This window comes from Ornithorhynchus anatinus, chromosome 8, assembly GCF_004115215.2.
Source record: "Ornithorhynchus anatinus isolate Pmale09 chromosome 8, mOrnAna1.pri.v4, whole genome shotgun sequence".
NCBI classification, from domain to species: domain Eukaryota; kingdom Metazoa; phylum Chordata; class Mammalia; order Monotremata; family Ornithorhynchidae; genus Ornithorhynchus; species Ornithorhynchus anatinus.
The window spans coordinates 49867325-49890762 of record NC_041735.1 but is presented as its reverse complement, the minus strand read 5'-3'; the positions used below and the strand labels follow the sequence as shown (position 1 = coordinate 49890762).

The window sequence follows — 23438 nt, the reverse complement described above, 5'->3', positions numbered from 1 at the left end:
CACCGAACCAACATCCAAGGGTACGGTACCTCTTTATTACACATGCTACCTTTCTCCAAGGAGCTTAAGATGCTTCTCCAACATTATTTCATTCATCGACCCAACGGTTCTGAAAGGTACTGTGCAAAAGGGCAGGCTGAGTCAAAGTGAGATTGGATTGGTTTTTGCAGAGGCCAGAGAAGTGAACATTATTTCTAAGTACTGGATTCCTTGGTGCCTATGGCATAGGCCGAGAAGATTATTTTTAAAATGTCTGGGAATTCAGAGTTTATATAAATGATACTTGCCACGCCAATCAATATTTACCACTGTGCCAATAAGCCCCTGTGATTATACGTGAGACAGTGTGAGAGGAGATGCATGAAATCAAAATCAAAATCTATCTCCTCAGTAAATACTAAAATTAAAATTCACATATGAATAAAGTCAACTGTATTACCTACGTCAGTAAGCATAGGTGTGTGCTAATAACACACAGAAATACTTAAAAGTAAGCTCACTACCGTAGCAGTGCTCTATATTGAATATTCCCATAGTAGTAAGAACTTCCTGAGAATAACTTTTCAAAATGGTGGAAGAAAAGCAGGCTCTCCATCTACAACCGGTAAAAGTGGTTCTAGTCCTGTGATGACCTTCATGAGAAACAATGTGGCCTAGGGGAAAGAACACAGGCCTGGGAGACAGAGGACCTGGTTTCTAAAGCCTCCTCTGCCGCTTGCCTGCTGGGTAACCATGGACAAGTCACTTCGCTTGTCGGTGTCTCCATTTTCTTATCTGTAAAATGGAGAGTTGATACCTTTTATTTAAACTGTGAACCCAATGTGGCACAGGGAATGTATGCACAATCTGGTTTTACCTTCCCCAGGGCTTATCCAGTGCAGTTCTTGGCAGCTAGTAAGCGCTTAACTAAGACCACAGTCATTATTATTTCAAAACTAAACTACTCTCTTGTACACACACACACACAAGGCTCCCTCCAGTTATCACCTCACCTCCCTCCAAACATTCTTCTCCAAACTTCTCCAGTGAGTTGTCTACACCTGCTGTTTCAGGTTCTTGTCCTCCAATTCTCTTCTTGACCCCTCCTATCTGGTTTCCATCCCCTTCACTCCACAGAAAACACCCTCTCAAAGGTCGCAGTTATCTTCTTCTTGCCAAATCCAACAGCCTCTATTCCTTCTTAATCCTTCTCGATCTCTCAGCTGTCTTCGACCCTGCCAGACACCCCTTCTCCTGTAAATATTATCCAACCTTGGCTTCACTGACATTCTCCTCCCCTGGTTCTCCTTTCTCTCTGGTCTCTTATTCTCAGTCTCTCTCTCTGAGTCCCATCCCCTAACTGGGGGTGTCCCTCAAGCTATCTACATCCACTCCCTCGGAGAACTCATTCATTCCCATGGTTTCAGCTCCCACCTCTACGCCGACGATTCCCAAATCTACATCTCCAGCCCTGCTCTCTCCCTCTCTGTAGTCTCGCATTTCCTCCTGACTTCAAGCGACTAGGATGTCCCGCCATCACCTCGTACTTAACATGTCTAAAACAGAACTACTCATCTTCCCACCCAAACCCTGTCCCTCCCCTTCACTGCTGACAGCACCACCATCCTTCCTATCTCACAAGCCCGTGACTGTGGCGCTATCCTTGACTCCTCTGTCATTCAACCCACATGTTCGATCCATCATTTAATCCTATCAGTGTGACCTTCACAACATGGTTAAAATCTGCCCTTTCCTCTCCATCCAAACTGCTGCCACATTAATCCATGAATTTATCCTATCCCGCATTGATTACTGCACCAGTCTCCTTGCTGACCGCCCTGCCTCCTCCCACTCGAGTCCACACTTCACTCCGCTGCCCGGATCATTTTTCTATTAGAGACATTCAGGCCATGCTTCCCCACTCCTCAAGAACTTCCAGTGGTTGCCCATCCACCTCTGCGTCAAACAGAAACTCCCTCCCACTTGGCTTTAAAACACTCAATCATCTTGTCCCCTCCTACTCACCTCACAACCCGGCCTGCATACTTTGCTCCTCTAATGCCAACCTTCTCACTGTACTTCTATCTCATCTATCACTGACCTCTCACTCACATCCTGCCTCTGGCCTGGAATGCCCTCCCTCTTCATATATAACTATTACTCTCCTCCCCCTTCAAAGCCTTACTGAAGGCCCATCTCCCTGACTAAGCCCTCCTTCCCTCTTCTTCCACTCCCTTCTGTCACCTTGACTTGCTCGCTTTATTCCCCCACCCTGGTCACATAACACTTCTGTACACATCTGTAATTTCATTTATTTAATATTAATGTCTGTTTCCCCCTCTAGACTGTAAGCTCGTTGTGGGCAGGCAATGTGTCTGTTTCCCAGTCTGTTGCTCTGCACACAGTAAATGCTCAATAATTATGATTCTCTCTCTCACACACACACGCCCTCCTTAAAAACACATGACGGCCAAAGGTTCAGTTCCCCATGGATACTGAGAATATGTTTTCTTGCTAATTTATCATTTTCTCAGCCATGACCTGGAATCTTGTGTCTTTCTTTGGCCCCTTACAAAGGGAATTCCTCGTGAACTGCAGAGGGCAGAACAATCAAGCATTTGTGTCATTTCGCAGTGACACAGTCGTGCTTTTTTTTTTCCTGTACATTTAGGGAGTGGATTTCAGTTCATTCCTTCCCTTTGGGGTTTCCATACCCAGGTAACATCCTCCTGTTACTTCTCTTCCCTCCCAGATTAAAAAGGGGAAACACTGAGAAAAGTACAAAGCAAGAAATGGGAAGATAAATCTGCATTTATCCTGCGAGCTGGGTTTGACCACTCAAGGTAGTTGGAAATTGGATGGAAAAATAACAGTGGAAACTTTTATGAATACATCTGGAACCAGCTGGAGTTTTGTGAGGCGAATCAGGTCTGTCTTCCAAAAAAAAAAAAAAGGAAATGGTTTCTAAAAACTTTCCATTAAAATTTCGCAACATTTGGGGAGGAGAGAAATGTGACTTGCGATGGCTTTACAACACTGCTGAAATTGGATCATTAAATATGGCTAATTAACATCAGGCTGGAATAAGTAAGTTCAGAAAAGGCTTTTCCAATCCAAAGCATCTTCTCGAGTCCAACTGGTGTGGTCAAGTGCCAGCGCGCCACAGTTTAGTTTGGTCACAGAAGGAAAGCTGAGTAACAGTTACCCTGCGGTGAGCTGGTTTGCTGGACATTTTCCCATTGTTTTGATGTTTTAAGTGATTGTACACTGGCAAAATGGTAACGCTCAGATTGCCGCCTGAGTCTAAACGGGTGGGTCAGAAAATGGGCGAGGCAGCCAGAGTGCTGAAGCACCCTAAAATTGCCCATCAGAACCATCATGAGATCCGTCTGGTTCTGGTGAATTTTGTCAATTTTACTATTTTGCCGCTTAAGAAAAAAAAATTCACAAGAGACAGTTTCTTCGTATTTAGCCACTTCAAATGTTGTCTACGTTGTGCTTGACTGAGTCACAAAGCCTACTGCAACCCACAATCTTTATTATTTTCATGGATAAATATGGAACGTTATTCACGTTACAGCTCCCTGAACTAAGATGTCCATAAGCCCTAGGCTACTTGAGCTCTGATTCATCACCTCTAATGACTAACGCCCTCTCACAGAAATGAGAACCTGCTGTTTTCATTCTTTATTCCAACAGATTTACTCCATCACGCTCCCATCCTTCTCTTTTTCTTTATTTAAGGAAGAAAGTTAGCCTACTTTGCTTTGGGCCTCTAGACAGTAAGAGTCCCAGTTGGCATGCCAGTTATTGACAAGACTTAGTAAACAACACCAACCAAAAACACACCCAAGAATGCTCGTGGGCCCCAAACTTCCTTTTTTCATTCTTCAGCTGACTGGCTGGAACTAAGGTTGGCCACACACGAGGAGCAGGGTAGAGAGGAAAAGAGACGAAGAGCCAAAAGGGCCCAAAAAAACCCAAAGTTCCCCAGTATGAGAGAAAAAAGAGCAATGCCAACCACGACAGCAATGTGCAGAATGGGTACAGATGACAGTCAGTTCAAGGGAAAATTATTACAGTCTATTATCTAGTTGTCTGGAGGAGCAGAGGACCAGCTGGCCGAGATGTTCTGCCCAAAGTTAAACACAGACAGGAAACCACATGTCTGATACTGTAAAAATCATTTGTCTTCCTGCCATGGCTAACCACGCAAGGAACCCACAGAGGCTGTTTTCATTTAAAGGAAATTCTAATCCACAACAATAAAAAAGGAATGATAAAGAGTCACTTCTCCAAAAAGCCCACACCCTTTGGAGGGGATGGGTGAGGGACTATTTTTGGCACGTCCACGGGCACATTTCAGTGAAGTCTTGGATTTACCGGGTAGCAGAGTCCAGACCTCGGCCCGGGCTGTTATAGATGAACATTTCTCTGCAACCAAGGACCTGGGGCGGAATCTGAGCCCTTCAGCCATGCTAAACCACCTCCAAGATTTGTGCCGTTCAGTGATAGCAGCTGTGCCGGGCTCCCGCTGTAGGTTTAGTTTTGCTTGTCTTTGGCGCCGAGCCCAGATTTCTGGCTTGTAATCAGATCCGAGTGCCCGGTTATCACGCCTGAAGTCCGAATCCGGATAGCCACCACTCTACCACCCTTCTTGTGGCTGAGGTAATAAAGCCAATGCCGAATATCACTTTTGTTTGGTGCCAACAGGCCTGGCCTAGAGTGAGCACCTTCTGCTTTGAAGATCAGAACTCCTGGGTAATAATTCACTTCTCAAGCCTCTTGTTTGCTCCGGAAGTACAAATTAGGGAGTATCCCCTGCAGACAACACCTCAGACACAGAGTGGCTGGTGTGAGGGTGCTACTTCTGAGCTCGGTTTGGTAGGAAAGGAGGAAAAAGTGAGAAGGAGAAGAAAGTGTGAGGAGCAGATTTCCTTACCAGTGAGGTTGGGGGTTTTTTGATGGTTTTTGTTAAGCACTTACTCTGTGTCAGCTACTCAACAAAGCACTGGGGTATATACGAACTAGTCAGGTTAGACACAGTCCCTGTCCCACACGGGCTCACATTCTTAACTCCCGTTTTACAGATGAGGCAACTGAGGCACAGAAGTGAAGTGACTTGCTTAAGGTCACACAACAGACTTGTGGCGGATCCGGGATTAGAACCTAGGTCTTCCGGGCTGCCGGGCCGTGCTCTATCCACAGACCTTCTACATTTTGAGGTTCCACGCCGGGAAGCTGCTCCCACAAGTTTTTTACCCCCGACCCAGGGACTCGCCCTGACCTGCTGCCTCCACTGAATGGCTCTGCCATGTGTCCTGGGAGGGACAGGCACAGAGCCCTGGGAAAGACAGCCCTGAGTTTGGTGAGAGGGAATGACTCACTATCAAGAGCAGAAACACCAGGTAACAACTCTGGGTTGTGTTTACAAAGCCCGTTGTGGGGTGACAAGAGGGAAAATTACTTCACCTCTAAATGCCTGAGAGTAACAGACTATTGTTAGCCTAAAGGAAATGTCTCACAGAGGGGAGGTGGAAACAGAGTGAGCAAATTCATCCTTTTGTACATATGGAACATATTTTTTTTTCTAAAGTCAGTCAACTGGAAATCACACCTGCTTTGTCCAGTTTTGATTTACCTTCCTCACGCTGTGATTTTTTTTTGGCAAAACAGATGACGAGAACTAATTCTTAGTATTAAGAAGGTAAGGATAGAGTCTGGTTTAAATCCTAGACACTGCACACTCACCTTTCTAGAAGGAACTATTTTAGTCTTCATCTCTGTCGCTTGCTTCTCTTCCTCTCTCATTCTCTTTTTTATGGTATTTGTTAAACCCTCTCTATATATCTTGCACTGTTTTAAGCAATGGGGTAGATACAAGCCTATCAGGATAGAAACAAATGAGGCTCACAGTCTGTGTTGGAGAGAAGCAGCATGACTTAGTGGATAGAGCACGGGCCCGGGCGTCAGAAGGACCAGGTTTCTAAACCCGGCTCCGCGACACGTCCGCTGGGTGACCTCGGGCAAGTCACTTCACTTCTCTGTGCCTCAGTTCCCTCATCTGAAAATGGAGATTAAGAGTGTGAGCCCCATTTGGGACAGAGACTGTGTTCAACCTGATTGACGCCATGTACCCCAGCGCTCAGAATTCCATCTAACCCTAATTCCCATTTTATAGATGAAGCAACACCGAGGCACAGAGAAGTTAAGGCACCATGGTCACACAGCAAGCAACTGGCAGAGCTGGGATTAGAACCCTGGTCCCCTTACTCCTAGGCACATGCTCTTTTCACTGGACCATGCTGCTTCATATGTGTCTCTCTATCACTGTCTCTTTCGACTTCCTCGGTGTCCTCCCTTTCTTGCCCTCTTTCTCTCCTTTTCTTGGATTACCGTGTCCACCCCCATGGAAACCCCACCCACCAGCTCCGTATCGGTTAGCAAACGATAGTGATATTTCTCTCCACCAATTTAATCTGCCTTCTTGTCTAATATGGTAATAATTTATTAAGTTGCTAGCCATCTTGTAGCTTATTAGTCATTTGTGGATTTTTCGGAAGTACCGCTAATGCTAAAATGGATAATGAGGAAGAAAACCCGTAGGAACGAGTTTCCACAATAAAGATGAGCAGACGGAAGAATGTTCAAAGGTCCACACCCAACTCAATCCATCGACCGTGTCCACTGAGTGCTGTGTGCAGGGCACTATACTAACCACTTGGGAGAGTAAAACCTAACAATATGACAGATATATTCCCTGCCCAGGACGAGTTTAGCCCAGATTGGGGCCTTCTGGCCCCAACAGCAGGAAGAAGAATTAAGCGCGGGGTCCTTGAAGTCGATATTCAATTCTACAGCTGGAACCAGGTGCGGGTGGGCAGATGGATGGAACTGTCGGTGAAAAACCAGGTCCCTCACCTTGGCTCCAGTAGGAGTGACAAGGAATAGTTTCTATCTAGCGAGGCAGCGCAGGGAAGAAGCCATGGTGGGATCTGCGTGCAACACTGAAACGACTTCAACCACGCACATTTTCTGCACACGGCAAAAACAAGAGAGCAGTGAGCAAGAGGGTAAACTAAAACAGAGCACGTAGGTAAGCAGTGGGGCCTAGTAGAAAGAACATGGGCCTGGGAATCAGAGGACCTGGATTCTAATCCCAGCTCCGCTACTTGTCTGCTGTGTGACCTTGGGCAAGTCACTTCACTTCTCTTTGCCTCAGTTACCTCATCTGACAGATGGGATTAAGGCTGTGTGTCCTACGAGGGACAGGGACTGTGTCTCATCGGGTTCCCTTGGACAGCGTAGCTTAGCGGAAAGAGTCCGGGCTTGGGAGTCAGAGGTCATGGGTTCTAATCCCGGCCACTTATCAGCTGTGTGACTCTGCGCAAGTCACTTAACTTCTCTGGGTCTCAGTTACTTCATCTTTAAAATGGGGATTAAGACTGTGAGCCCCAGGTGGGAGAACCCAGCGCTTACAACAGCAGTTGCCATAGTAAGCGCTTAACAAACACCATCTTTATTATTATTATCTACCGAGATGGTTAGTGTCCAGAACATAAGTGGTTAAGAAATACCATTGAACTTTTTTAAAAAAAGAAAATAAAAAAACTGTTTTGAGTCAAGTAATACTGAACCCTCTCATACGGGCATAGTCTTAGAGTCTATGGATGAGAGTGAGAGCTGCACCACCTGCTCTCTGGACCCCATGATACTGTATTAGTACCAGCAAACTAAGCTGCCCAACCATAGACCTGGCTGAGGAAAAGGGCGGTGTGAAACCGAATTTATATTAAATCAGAAAAGTCCACAACAAAAGATCCAAAATTTGCAAAATTGAGAGTCCACAGATATTTGAGGGAAAAAAAAGCCAAATTTAACATCAACCAGGATAATCCAGTATATAGATTGTTTCTTGTCGATTTTTTTTTAAAGAATGGTGTACAATTAGAGTTTGCTGTGGTTTCACGTGTCAGAAGGCTGACTGCAAGAGCCTAGTACATCCAAGACACGCATTTGACCGTCAGTGTGGGAGATGGAGCCTTGACTGTAAACTGCCTCAGCGAAGTTTCCAGGCTGATCCTCAGTGAAACAAAAGGTGATGAGGACGATGGAGAAGAGAAATGTCACACATACTCTGTGTTACTTCAGATAAAGCAGAGGAGAAATATGACCTGACATAAGGTAGGTTTTGTCGGGGTGGGGAAAGGAGATGGGAAGAAAAAAAAATCAAGCCAGCCAGGTAACTTCTGATGCAATAGATGTACAAGTAATTTATTAAATTATAAGATATTGGCTTTGGTTTCTCAGTGCAGCGCTAGCAAGTTATTTTTTGCACTGAACAAGGAAGTGTTACTCTATTGATGAATCAGAGTAGAAGGAAGCTGCATCTTATAGTGACAGATAGGGAAATTTATAATCAACAGCATTTATTGAATGACTACTATGTGTAGAATACTGTACCAGGTACATGGAGAAAGACAACAGGTTACTGAAGTGTCGGTTCCATACATGAGTTCATTCTAATGTAGTTTCTTAAGCTTTTTCCATTTACACTGTTCACATTTTAGACTTCTTCAGGGTCAAAATCTCAATACCAGAAGCAGTAATTGGCAAATGAGATTGAGTTTCATAAAGTAACTGTTGAGTTGCAGGGTCTTAGTGAACAGACTTTCTTGAGAAATTTTGAAGGAGGTCCAATTCTCCTGTGGGAGGTGGTGGAAAGATCACAGATGTGACAGTGGTGGGTAGGAGGCTCCCCATCTGAACTAAGACTCTGTGCTGGATTCTGAGTAGGTTTACCATATCGTAATGACCATAATATCATAATTTTCTTTACACCACAGCGAGACTCCCCCTTCCCAGAATGACTATAGGCAAACACAGGGCTGCAACAAACTGTTAAATGTTAAATGATCAGACCCCAACACATCCACTCGACTAATGTTAAATTGCCAAACGTTGCAGTTACTGACCAAATCAATCGCTGATGTGAGAAAGAAAATGGTCAGACAGCAACGACAGCTGCTGAACGCTCTGCACACAGTAAGCACTCAATAAATATGCTTGATTGTCTGGAGTGGAAGAACTTCCGCTGATTGCAACGGCCAACTCTGATCCAGCCAATGGAATTTCAATTTTAGTAGTCTCACGTGAAAGGCGATCTAATCAGATCGGCGATCTCTGTCTGCTCCACAAGAAAGGAGTCGTCCACTTTCAAGCGAAGTGCTCTGAATCTAATCAGAGGCTGGAGCAGATTCTATCTGGTATGGTGACTTTGCGGACCAGCGTTCACTTTAGTGTGATGACTGAGGTGAAGGAGAGATTGATTTCACTTTCTCACAACATGGACCATTGGATTTTCTCAGCAGTTGACTTTTAGACATTTAATTTTGAATAATCTGGGGTTTTTTACTCCAGACCACTGCTACGCTTGACCATATTCCCAAAGGAAGAGGCTGGGCTTCTACTAGCAGTAGTCATGCCTAAATCTCTAATTGTACATAGGGGTGAGAGGCAGGTTGATAGAGAATGAGAGAACCCATCAACAAAAGAGTATTTAAACAAAGGGCAGGGAAAATAACCACAGAAAGAAAAAATAAATATTGCTCCTCTAACCACATATTAATATTATTGCACGTCATATTCTAAGACACCATTCTAAGATGGTGAAATTCGCCTACGAGCGTCAAGCTTAGCTGAACAGGTGGAGAAGAAAAAAAAACTTACCTTCTGAGAAGTAAAGCAAATCATTGCATTCCTCAGAGCTGCAGGAACACATGAACATTGTTTCTCCAAGCATTTTTTTTTCCTTCATCATACATTTTGAAGATCCAATGTCATCTAGGTCAAAGCCATGGAGTGGGAGCCTCTGATCATGGCAGATGGTCTCCAAGGTTATATTTTCGTCATTCTTTCTCCTATAAAAGGTCAATTCAAAAATCAAAATGAGGAAAGAGCTCACAGTGGGTAAAAAACAGGCAGGTGTTTTTCTGAGAACCTCACAGACCTTCTCATTTCTCCCCAGATATGAACTACAGGGAGAACTAAAGCAAGCTACAGAATCACTGAGGACGTGTCTCAGGTGACTAGGGATGGTGGTGAAGTCTGAGTACGGTGCAGTGGGAAATGAAGAGAGCATCTGTGGACAGGCTGGACCCCCAGGTCTGCTCTAGAGTGTATCCTGCCCTGCCCCATTCAAGGCCACGAACCCCAGAGTTGAGCTCTGGGAGAAGAATCGGTCTCCGAAGGAAGGGTCAGGTTTTGGGGCCCTCAGTTCAATCAACCAGTGGTATTTACTGAGTGCTTTCTGTGTGCAGAGCACTGTACTAGGTGCTTGGGAGAGTACAACAGAGTTGGTAGACACATTCCCTGGCCACAATGGGCTTCAAGTCTAGGGAGGGAAATAACATTACCACAAAAAATTTACAATATAGAATTAACAGCTATGTACGAAAGTGCTGAGGGGAGAAAAATAAATGTCCAAAGGTCACAGGTCTAAGCGCTTAGACAAATCCCTCACTTTCCCAATAACTAATCTGTAATGATTTCTGCTCTATTCTGCTCTTGGCCCAATATTTCTCCCCATACCCAATGTGTTACCACAAAGAAGAGTGGGGAGTGGGGAAGTCCAATGATGAACTGATCCAATGCTTTGGATGCTGCAGCAGCAAATCTTCCCATCCCTGACACCCCACTTTTTCCCTCTCCCCAAGTGTCTCATCCCTTCCAGGGGCAAAGCACAGGGCTCTGCCCCCAAATAAATCAAAAAGTGACCTTCCCTCTTTCCTGCCTGGGAGAGCTATAGAAAGGAGAAGAGCATCCAAGAATATAATTTTTCATCTTTTCCTCGTCACCTATTTCTGCCATCCTGGGCAATGGCCTACCCATTATTCCGGGTGCAAGGAAGCCTCTTCCCTGGTTAGACTGTCGTGAGGGGTGATTTTAAATATCGATGCATTTGGAGGAAGGGAAGATGTAAGACGCTGAGTTCTTGAGCTGATAGTTAAACACCATATCTTAAAAGTGCTAAGCTCTCATATGGCTTCCCTGATTTATTTTGAGCAGCTGAGATTATATTAGCTGAAAGTTGGCTGCAAATAGGAAGGCTTTTTTTTTTAAATAATTTTGGCTTTTGGGTTCCCCACCCCCAACACTGTGTGAGGCCAACATTTGCCAAATAAAAATGGTAGAGAAATATTTTTATTTCCTACTTCCTAACAGAGTGCTATAAACAGCAGATGAAAGAATTAAAAACACATGGCAAGGAATTGTATTGTTTTTCATTTACAAGTTCACTGAAATATTTTAGGCCTACGTAAACCACCCAGACTCCATTTAGCCTCCCGCAACTTCAAATCTTTTTAGCAACACCTGACTCGGTATATTTAGAACTTAAAAATTTGCCTCACCCAGGAATGTATCTAGTTTCTTTTCCCTGAGCTGGAGCTAGGGGACCGAGACAAAAACCCTCTCAAGACCAATGCCAGATCACCGCAGGGAGCTGTTTAAAGAATACATAAACTTACGTTAAAGCCTCAAGCTCAGACTAACAACAAACAACAGAAGAAAATAGGTTCTGAGATATCCTGCAGTTAGGAGTATCTCAAAGGAAATGATCAACACTTTCAGTAAAGCCGAATTAGAAAAACACTACAGTGTCACCTAGTTAGACTGTTACACTTTTAAAAGAAAATTCTTTGACTGATTTTAAAGCTCAGTTACAACTTTTTCCCCTTGCCCTCTTGTTTTCCTGTGCCATGCCATCAAGAAGGGAGCAGATCTCAGAGTAAAAGCTTCATATTAAAAGAGACAAGGAGGTGAACAAGGAAAGAGTTCATGGCACTTACAAATATTAAGGCAACACAAGGGACAACCTTTTTGTGTGCCCAGTGTGTCTGGGACTATAGATCTCACATTGGCCTTTTCACAGTGGGAGGGAGACAGACACACACTCAGGTGAATTTCACCATCAACAGTGTCTTCTTCACATACTCCTGTTCACTGATAAGCAACCCAACCTGTAGTTAGTTCCACATACAGACTATCTGCGACTCTCATGCTACTTCTTAATTCCTAGAAGAGGAACAGGGAGAAGGCAGATTGGGGCCTTGAATATTTCGAAGTTCGGTAGCTGCTCGGCCACGTTCCGCTTGAAATCATCCGCCAGCAAAATACATCAGTTAAAAGAGTTGAGCTGCCGAAACACTGCAACCACAGGTCCAAATGCTGAAGACGTGACGCTGGAATTTGAGAGAGGTGGAAAGTCGCTGTGCCATCAGATAAAGGCAATGGGTGACTGAGTATCACTTGGGGAGTAAGTCTAGTTTCTTAAGATGGTGTAAAAGCAAGTGTGCAAAGGAGGAAGTTTTGCAAAGTGATTTCTATCTGGATGCTGGTTCACAGTCATTTAGCAACTCTCTCTGCAAGTCCATTGAAAACACTAATTTCTCTCTTTTCCATCAACCTCCTTCCCAAGCACTTGGAACGATGTAAAGGCTCGCAATACTCTTTCTATAGCATTCTCTCTATGGTTGGTATGCACCATTACCGTTTTGCAGAGAGGGAAACCAAAGCACGGAGAGGTTGATGCTTTTCCTGAAGTTACAGAGCGAATTAACGGTGAAAGTATGAAAAGATTCCAAGTTTTCTGACACCATCTCTGGGGTTCATTGTATTAGACTTGTGATTTTTCAGACTTTTACCTGATTGATCCTAATTTCAAACTGGATACCTGCCTTATTTTTTTTCCTTCAAAGCTTCTCTTCTTTACATCATAAAAAAATCCAGCCATTTGCTGGAATAGGCTATTCAGAAAGTAACAGCTGTGGGGAGAGTCATTTCCCTACATGCCCACAGTTGGGAGAAATTCACGCTGGGCAAGTAAAAAAGAATGAGGGTTTCATTCATTTAACTACAGCTAGGTCTCCTACAGGGAAGGTAAACTAGTAAAAAATAAAAAAGATGTGGTCAGGAAATGCTTATATTTCAGAGTTGAATATAAATATTATTACCCTGGAGCAAAGCATAGGCTCATGAGGCTTTTCCACTGCCTATATATTGACCTCCTTCAAAAAAGGATATTTTACTTTGCTTCTTCCATGTTTTCACCGATCCGATATGATCCCGTGGCTGAATGCCACTAGCTTGCAAGATCTTTTTAGAGAAACGACCCAAACCTCAGCCCGACAATGCAAGCGTTACGATACTGCACTAATAATAATAGCACTGATAATAACGATAACGGTAACCTTGGTATTGGTTAAGCCTTCACGATATGATGAAGACTGTACTCTGCACTGGGGTTTAGATGAGATAATCAGGTCAGACACAGTCCCCGTCCAAACATGGGGCTCACGTCTCAGTAGCAGGGAAAACAGGTATTGAATCCCCACTTTACATGTGAGGAAACTGAGGAACACAGAAAGTAACTGACTTGGCCGTGGTCCTAGAGCAAGCAAGTTGCAGGACCAGGCTCTTATCACTTGGCCACACTGGATCCAAACTCTGGCCTTCGGAAACACTCTTATTAAGGGGCCATTCCTAGTTTACTTTACTCTTAGGTTTTACATTTCACTCTTAGGTTTGACCATCTCTGCTGCTCTCATAGGCAGTACTGCCTGAACAAGGACATTCCTGATCAGCTTCAACTGGAAGCTCCTTGGGGGCAAGGAACCTATCAACTCTGTTGTATTGTAATATCCCAAATGCTGAGTATAGTGCTCTGTGCACAGAAAATACTCAATAAATACCACTGACTGTGGCTTAATACAGTCCTCTTCACTCTGTGGATGCTCATTAATTCACATTGACTGAACCCTGGAAAATCACGCCTGATTTCAAGAGATTTGGGCACATGGTTGAGCTTTCCAACACTTTTCCAAGCCCAAAATTTGTCTTCACAAAAAATTCACAACCGACTATTCCACCTCATCGAGAGTCAACCAATGCAAGCAACCTGAGTTTGGTTCCACAGGGCATCTTAGTCTAAGCAAAAGGGAATCTGATCCTTACTGCGCTCCCTTTTTACGACTGTTATTATATTGCCCTAGGTTAGAGTTAGAGATAACAGATGACTCCGCAACGACAGAATCTACAAAGATTCTTTCAACGTTTCCTTTCAAAGGCAAAAAATCAACATCCTTTCTCGAACGGATTTAATCAATCTATAGGGGACCGATGAAAAGGCATGTTCAGAATTACATTTTCTACTTTCACATTTCCCAGCTCTGGAAGGAACTCACTGTGATCAGGGAACATGTCTACCAACTCTATTGTACTGTACTCTCCCTAGTGCTTAGCACGGTGCTCTGCACGCAGTAAGCACTCAAAAAATAAGATCGATTGTTTTTAAGGAAAACTCCCAACTACACTCTTTTTTCAGTAGATTCCCCATGTTCCTGACCCAAAGTCCTCCCCACTCCACACTATTGTGGGGAGGGAAGTGAAATAGTTAGAAGCAGGGTAGTGTCTGCTGGGGCTACGTTAGCTTTTGACAAAATTGGCATTCTGCGAGGTGCACAGGCTCAGCAGGAACCCTAAAAATAGTCTGTACGATGGGTAGTGAAGACCACTAGAACAATTATGATAATAACGACAGTATCTGTCAAGCACCTGCTATGTGCCAAGCACCGATCTAAGCGCTAGGGTAGATACAAGGTGATCGGGTTGTCCCACGATGGGCTCACAGTCTTAATCCCCATTTTGCAGATGAGGTAACTGAGGCAGAGAGAAGTCAAGGGACTTGTCCAAAGTCACAGAGCTGACAAGCGGCAGAGGCGGGATTGGAACCGGTGACCTCTGACTCCCCATCCCGTGCTCTTTCCATTAAGCCACGCCTAGTGGGTTCAGAGTCCAAAGCCTTTGCGATGGGACCGAGGCTCATCCACTGTTGTTGATGGGAGATTCCATCCTTACCCCACAGTCTCTGAGAACGGCGCTCAACGTCCTTAATCTTAAAACAGTTAACTGAACAGTCGATAAGCTGAATCCTGTACTTTTGCATTTTTGAGGGGCTGGAGGGGGAGGGAGCATGCCATGAGATGAGCAAAGTAGCCTTCCCTCCCACGGACGCTTCCGCGTGACAAACCCCGGTTGAACGATGAACGAGGCTGGCAGGCACGGGAAGCTGAGAAGGTAGGTGTGCCGGGGAACCAACCCTTAGGAAATTAGCTCATTCGCAGGTATTTGCGGCTGACGGTCTCCACAGATCCCAGCTCCCGTCAGCAGGCTCAACCGCATGCGGTCCAGAGCAAGTCTCAACGGGCTCCCCCAGGGATAAGAAGGTAATAGAATTTCCGTTGTTCGCTACCCACGGGCCCAGAAGCCATATAGTTTACTCTAAGTGATATTTCTTGAGATTACGGAGGGGAGTTCTTCAGAAGACTGAATCTGCTAACCGGTCCCGGCGGATGGACTTGCTGTGCTCCGCAGGTCATACAGTTCTTTGTGAGGCCCGGTTCAAAGAAACCCGATGAGTACGGCGCAGGGGCTGCTACTTATTTTATGGAGTGAAGCTGCCTTCTTTCTCAGGTCCCCATCCCGTGTATCGACTAAATGTACTTTTATTGATCGTGACGCTTTTGGATGGTGCCTTTGCTGCAGAGGAGGGGACCGCTTGGAGGTCACACTGGGTGGCTTCCACCGTAATAATAGTAATAATGATGGTTTTTGCTAAGCGCTTACTGTGTGCCGAGCACCGTTGTAAGCGTCGGGGAATCAGGTTGTCCCACGTGGGGCTCACAGTTTTAATCCCCATTTTACAGACGAGGTATCTGAGGCCCAGAGAAGTTAAGTGGCTTGCCCGAAGCCACAGAGCAGACGAGGGGCGGAGCCGGGATTAGAATCCATGACCTCTGACTCCCAAGCCCGGGCTCTTTCCACGAAGCCACACCGTGACAGGTTTACTCATTTGTGGCAGGTGATGACATCTGGACCTGCTCTCTGATTCCGTGCTCGGTCTCTTTCTGAGGGGCAGATTGAAATGGGAATGCAGGGACGAGCCGGGTGCGCGTCAGCGGTAGTAATGATGAGGAAGTCTTGAAGGCACATTCGTTTGAGCGACATTACAAATGGAAAAGCTAATAATAATAATGTTGGTATTTGTTAAGCGCTTACTAGGTGCCGAGCACTGTTCTAAGCGCTGGGGGAGATACAGGGTCTTCGGGTTGTCCCCACGTGCGGCTCACAGTCTTCATCCCCATTCTCCAGATGAGGGAACTGAGGGACAGAGAAGTGAAGTGACTTGCCCACAGTCACACAGATGATCCAGGCCCCCATCAATTTCTTTTTAATTAAAGAATTGAGCCTCAAGTTGCATTCTGCTCAGTCAGAATTGCAGAGAAAGCTTCCTATTGGCAGTTCATTCCGGGAATGGTGTCAACCAAATGGCTCCCGCGTGGGGCTCCAAGGTGACGATGATGGAGCGTCTCCCGTTGACAAGAGTGTTTGACAACGGCCTCGACCCGGAGACCTCGGGCCCAGAACCTGCGGGGAGAAACTGATAATCGTGCTAGAGGTTTGCACGATGCCATACCCTATCTCACCTCCGCCAGTCACCTCCCTTCTGGGCACAGGGAGCAGTGTGGCCTGCTGGGTAGTGCACGGGCCTGGGAGTCACAGGACTTGAGTTCGAATTCCGGCTCCGCTCCCTGTTTGCTGCGTGACCCTGGGCAAGTCACCTCACTTCTCCGGCCCTCAGTTACCTCATCTTGTAAAGTGGACATTAAGACCGAGCCCTTTGTGGGACGTAGACTGTGTTCAACCTGATCTACCCCGGTGCTTAGTCCGGTGTCTGGCACATAGTATGTGCTTAGAAAATATCATTAAAAGAAAAAAAGCGGGACAGCATACTCCTTAGTACTTGTGCTCAAAAAGCTGAATGAGAGAAGCAGGCGTGGCTCAGCGGAAAGAGCCCGGGCTTGGAAGTCCCTGGTCATGGGTTCGAGTCCCGGCTCTGCCGCTTGCCAGCTGGGTGACTGTGGGCAAGTCACTTCACTTCTGTGGGCCTCAGTGACCTCATCTGTAAAATGGGGATTAAGACCGTGAGCCCCATCTGGGATAACCTGATCACCTTGTATCCCCCAGCGCTTAGAACAGTGCTTGGTACAGAGTAAGCGCTTAACAAATACCATCATCATTATTATTAGTATGGCTTTTTTTTAAAATGGTATTTGTTAAGCACTCGACTCTTGAGACTTCTTAGAGGCCGCTTCCTCCTTGCGCCTGGCCCTTTCCCGAAGCTATAAAAACGTGCCTGCTTTCTCCCTCTGACAATTCACCATACCATTCCTCCTAACACTCGGCGGCTGAAACCCAACCACGTGGGGGCCCAGAATCTCCTTTCCTAAACGTACAAGGGAATCTCACTGTATATTCTGGACTTCTGAAAGCGGCTGCCATTGGAAAGAAGTTCCCCCTGAGAGGGGAAACAGGATTCAAAGAGCTCCAAGAGAAGCCAACGGAAACCTTACGAAACGTGGATTTTTAAAAATCCAAACGCTTTTGGAGGAAAAGAAGTGCACTTACCAAACAGCTGCACAGATATCAAAGGTATTCTCACAGATAGAAGTGATGCTGCAGTTGCTCTTGCAGACCCCCTGGTTGGTGCAGATAGTTGATTCCACATCACAAAACTTGCACAATCCGGGGAATTTCATGGCACTCTCGGCCACATGATTAGGAAATAAATTATCTGTGAAAGAAAACAGAGACATGAATGAAATAATTCAGTTATTTGCCACATACCAACAGCAGTAAAGACACTGTGCCCCATAGATTTGACACCTTAAAATGAATTGCAACAATTTGATCTGAGAACTAAAGAATTATTTAGGTTTATTGGCCTGAGTTTCCTCCTCAATACACACAAGCCACTCCCGATTAAACCAACGGGAACAGGGGAAGAGGGAGAAAGGGAACCTACTGGCATCTTACGAAACACATGACGAGACCTTCTAGAGTCTACACTTTCCTAGATAAAGCTCCCGAAACCCATAAGGCTGGGACAGATATGACTTAATCAGGTTGGACGCAGTCCCTGTCCCACATGGGGCTCACAACCTTGATCCCCATTTCACAGATGAGGGAAACGAGGGCCAGAGAAGTGAAATGACTGCTTGACTCGCAGGGGAAAGACCACAGGCCTGGGAGTCAGAGGACCTGGGTTCTAATCCCAGTTCTGACACTTGTCTGCTGTGTGACCTTGGCCAAGTCACTTAACATCTCTTTGCCTCAGTCCCCGCATCTGCAAAATGGGGATTCCAAGCCTCCCTCCTATTTAGATTGTGAGCCCCACTGTGAGACCTGATTATCTTGACTCTATCTCAGTGTTTAGTACAGTGCTTGGCACATAGTAAGTGCTTAATAAATACTATTATTATTATTCACACACTAGGGAAATGATCTTGTCTTCTCTCTCCTCTTTCCATCCCTGCAAGGAATTAAGGGAGAGAAGCAGGGGAAACACAAGTCTGAAGAAACTGTTTCTTCAAAGTAACAATGGGGAATGAGAAGCAGCACAGTCTAGTGGGCAGAGCACAGGCCTGGGAGTCAGAAGGATCTGGCTTCTAATCCCGGCTCCGCCACTTGTCTGCTGTGTAACTTTGGGCAAGTCGCTTCACTTCTCTGGGCCTCAGTTACCTCATCTGTAAAATGGGGATTAATAATAATAACTGTGCTATTTGTTAAGCATTTACTATGTGCCAGGCACTGTACTAAGCACTGGGGTAGGTACAGGGTGATTGGGTTGGACACAGTCCTTGTGCCACAGGTGGCTTACAGTCTTTTACCCATTTTATAGATGACTTAATTGAGTCCCAGTGAAGTGATATGTCCAAGGACACACAGCACGCAAGTGGTACGGCCAGGATTAGAACCCAGGTCCCTCTGTCCCCCATATGTGGGACATGGACTGTGCCCAACTGATTGCCTTGTAGCTACCCCTGTGCTTAGAACAGTGGCTGGCATATAGTAAGTGCTTGTTTGTTTTACAGTATTTGTTAAGCATTTACTAATGTGTCGACGGTTTTAAGTGCTGGGGTAGGTACAAGTCACTTGGGTCAGACACAGTCCCTGTCCGGCATGGGGCTCACAGTTGAGGAAACTGAGGCGTAGAGAAGATAAGTAATTTGCCCAAAGTCACACAGCAAGCAATTGGCAGAGTCGGCATTAGAACCCAGGTCCTCTGACTCCCAGGCCACTAGACCACACTTCTTAACAAATACCATAAAAAAAAATGACAAGGACATGAAGAGTGGGAAAGCGGAGGACAGGGAATCGAAATCTGGGAGAACCGTATATGGAGCAGAAGCCATCAGGAAAAACTTAGCGTGTGAGCTTCACTCTTTTGTGACGTGCGCATCCCACAACTGGGACGGGAGCAACACACGGCTCATTAGCCAGCTAATGTTCAGGAGACTGACGATTAGCAGGCTTTGTCTCAATTCATCATTGGGATAAAAATAGTGCACAGAGGGTAAGATATCGCATTGGTGAGGCTGCGTCAAGGCGATCCTCCCCATCGGCCCGAGGATCCGTCTGATTGCGTTCCCATCTCTCTGCCATCCTGCCCGGAGGCCGCAGTCTGCTCCGGGGGTCCCCGGGCCAGCGGCGGAGCATGAGAACGGGGAAAACGACCTGCGGGAGCTCGAAATGCATTTGGTCAGCCGGAGACCGCTGGAGACGAGTGGGACCTAGATCCCTTTGCAAATCCTTGCGATGATTTGTTTAGATTAACCCTGGCCAGATTTTGGGCAGATATATTTTCCGCAAGAAAAGTCACTTTAACACATACAACCTGGCACGTCCAGCCACAGCCCCTGAGCTGCACCTGTTGTGTACTCCACCTCTCCAAGGACCGACAATTATCTAGGAGGTGGGTTAAATAGAGTTCTGCCTCTAAGGAGGGGGAAGGTACATTCATTCATGGGTCATTCATTCATTCAATAGTATTTATTGAGCGCTTACTACGTGCAGAGCACTGTACTAAAGCGCTTGGAATGTACAAATCGGCAACAGATAGAGACAGTTCCTGCTCAATGATGGGCTTACAGTCTAATCCAGGGAGACAGACAGACAAAAACAGACAGATGACCCCCGCAATTCTCAAAATCCCTATCTTTTCAACTCCCCTTGACCAACTCTCACACTCTTTAAAACCAAGTCACGCACATTTTTTGAGTCCTGGCACCTGTTTTCTGGGTCACTACAAACACTTAACTTAAGGTATGCTTTCTTGTGGTGGCGTTCAATGTAGAAAAAATAAAGCCATTCATTCTCCTCAGGCCTCAAATAGTGTATTTCAGGAAGCATATTTTTAGATCACATACTATTCTGGAGTTCTCCATATCTCACAATCCAACATCCCTATTCTTAGCAGAAAACAGCAGCTGAAAGGCATTTGGGATCTTGTTTAAACTTGGAAATACAAAAAGCACTGTATTTTTTCTACTAGATTTGACTAAGTTTTGAGGAAAAAGCAACTTAACCTTCTAGGTGTCAAACAGGAGATGTAATGGGACGGTAAACTCGTCTCTAGGCTGCAAGCTCGTCGTGCCTGCCAGGTCTGTTGTACTGTACTCTCCCAAGCGCTTAGTAAAATGGTCTGCACATAATAATAATGATAATTACGGTACCCGTTAAGCACTTACTATGTGCCAAGCGCTGGTCTAAGCGCTGGAGTAGATAAAGTTAATCAGGTTGGACACAGTCCCCGTCCCACAAGGGGCGCACACCCTTAATCCCCATTTTACACAGGAGAAAACTGAGGCACAGAAGAACGAAGCGACTTGCCCAAGGTCACACAGCAGACAAATGGCAGAGCCGGCATCAGAATCCAGCTCCTTCCGATTTCCGGGCCCACGCTCTATCCACTAAGCCACGGTACTGAGGAGGAGGACGACTGTCTTTTCTACATTTTTTCAAAAAAGGTTAGGTTTGGGTACAAGTTCCAAAATGAAGTGTGATTTAGTGTACTCTGTTTCAGATTTGCGTCTAATCCTTAGGATTTCATGGAAGTCTATCCTCCCTTATTCCCACTTTCCTAGCACTGAATACTGATAAATGATTTTCCATCTGGTTTTGGAAGTATTTCCCATTTCCCCAAATTCTGTACTTTAAGGACTAAAATACACAGGGGATTTTACTGCCCTTTGGAAGTAAAAACAAAGATGCTTCTTCTCAACATCTCCACAGGTACTTGCCACATTCAACAGGACCACTTCGGGATTATTACTCAGCTTTTCAAATAAGACAAAGAAACTCATATCTAAAAAATATGGGACAACTCGGAATTGCTCTTTTCAACCCTTCTATGCGGGATGAAATAAGAAGTTGGGGCTGTTAGGAGTTGAGTACTTTGCCCCAGATCAAACTCAGCAAATACGAGAAGCAGCCAAATTATATTTCAAAGGTCTCCGTCACACTATTTCCAGAGTAGCTGGGTGCGTACTAGGTTGCAATCAATGTAAATTACGCAAGATTCAGTATTTTCTTTTGGTTAATCTGTGGATTTTTTAATTATTTCCCAATAAGCACAGAAAATGGATCGTTGGCTTACGTCTCGCTCTTTCCCCATCCTTGCTCCAGGAAAGCATTAGCTGAAGGCCCCTGAAGTTTGCACCGAGAATCTTAGGGACCCAACTTGACCGATTCAAAAGTATTCTTAAATTGGCAAATTTCAGTAACAAAGGAAATCATAATCCAAGGAACAACGGCCCTGTCCGCACCCTGAGCTTCCATGGGATTCACACTAATATTCACTGCTGGATTGTTAGACTCTTGGATCGATTCTCCCTCCCAGTGTCTTTTATTGGCTCTTCGACGCTGCCATTCTCCAAATCATTGTACTCAATACTTATTGGTATGCTTTCTACTCATGAGATGGTGGAAAATGATCTTGCAGTATGGAACTGTCAACCTGTTCAACCTTCAAGGTGGTTTTTCTATAAGACTGTGAGGGCCTGAAGCAGCACATCATTTTTTCTCTTCTATGATAGGATCGATGTCCGAAATCAAGGCTGCCCACAAACCAAGTCAGCAGATCTAGTTCTCGTTATAATTTATTCATTGGATTTAAAGGCCTCCGGAGCCTGACCCAAACTTAAATCTGGGGGCCGACAGGTGAGAGAAATCATATGCAAAGTCACAGTGACATACAGCTGTGGCATCTAAAGAGTCTGTTCCCTGTCTCTATTTCAGGTGGGTGTTAAATTACCATCCCAAGATTTCCTGGTGCAATGTTATTACAGGCTGATTTTATTCTGTGGTTTCTCCAGAACCACTTTTGAGCAAATCACATCCCTTGTGGGTGTTTTCTAACTAAAAAAAGCTAAATGAACTTGAGATGGTGCACTATTTCTCCACAGTAGGGATGTCTCAGTGGGGCCTCATGACACCTCTTAATACCCATTCAGAGAATCACACGGTCCATCACGTTTCACTTCTCTTCCAACACATGAGTACCACCAGTACCTATGGTCAATTTCTTTCTATCTTCCCCTTTTCTCAAAACACACCTTTTTTCCGATTCATTCTGTCTCCAGTTAGCGCGGTCGAGCCGAGACCATACGAACCAGATCTGGGGACGGGACTGTGGCTGCAGAGTAATCACTCCGTGCCCCTTTTTGGGGGTGAAATTTTTAGTTAGAAGTTGTCATGTAAGATAGTCTTTCATCCCACCTCTTACTCCCCAACTGGAGATATAATCAACTTTTAAAAAAGCAAAAATTTCTAACATTCCTTCCCGAAATGGTACGGCACACATTTCAGTTAGAATGCAATCAAATTCCAGACCTTCTGAGTTCTGCCTGCCATTGACTCTGAGTTTTGGAGACAAGAGGTGGCTTTCAAGATTCCGGAAAGATCCTGACACATTTTAGTGGTTTAAATTCACACATCTTCAAACATTCCTACTGACTACTGACTGTCTTTGTGTGACGTGCTATTCTTTCTAGGACACCTGCGAATAGATGACTTCCATTAGAACACGTGAGCTCCGTGCTCAGTATTATGAAGCTCGCAGCAGGACCCAAAAGCCAACAGAATCTTGTGCCGAGTATAAGACAACGCTTGCAGATTCGTAAGACTTAATTTCCAAGTTCCTCTGATCTGATTGGAGGCCTATTTTTAATTGCCATTTCTTCGTATCTTTGTAGTGAATCCCCTCTACAGGCTACTTTGCTTCAAATACTCTCATTCAGGATTGCCACAGGAAGACAGAATCCTTGCTTTGAAGGACTCGGTGAATCTTGCCTTTTCTCTACCCTCTCTACTTCCGCTGAGCCACGATTTTAAACGTTTACTGGATTAGCTGCACGAGAAGCAGCTTGGCTCAGTGGAAAGAGCCCGGGCTTGGGAGTCAGAGGTCATGGGTTCGAATCCCGGCTCTGCCACTTGTCAGCTGGGTGACTGTGGGCAAGTCACTTCACTGGGCCCCAGTTCCCTCATCTGTAAAATGGGGA

At 45.3% G+C, this 23438-nt stretch overlaps 1 protein-coding gene across 1 annotated transcript in view; it reads right to left on the bottom strand.

Moving 5' to 3' along the window:
- Window positions 1–23438, bottom strand: part of TGFBR2 (transforming growth factor beta receptor 2) — a 77299-nt gene that overhangs the window by 22698 nt on the left and 31163 nt on the right. Inside the window, exons 2-3 of the mRNA XM_007671055.3 lie at window positions 17506–17671; window positions 9709–9899 (exon numbers count right to left, since the gene is read on the bottom strand). Coding sequence (XP_007669245.2) covers window positions 9709–9899; window positions 17506–17671 — 357 coding nt within the window. The remainder of the gene's footprint in view (window positions 1–9708; window positions 9900–17505; window positions 17672–23438) is intronic.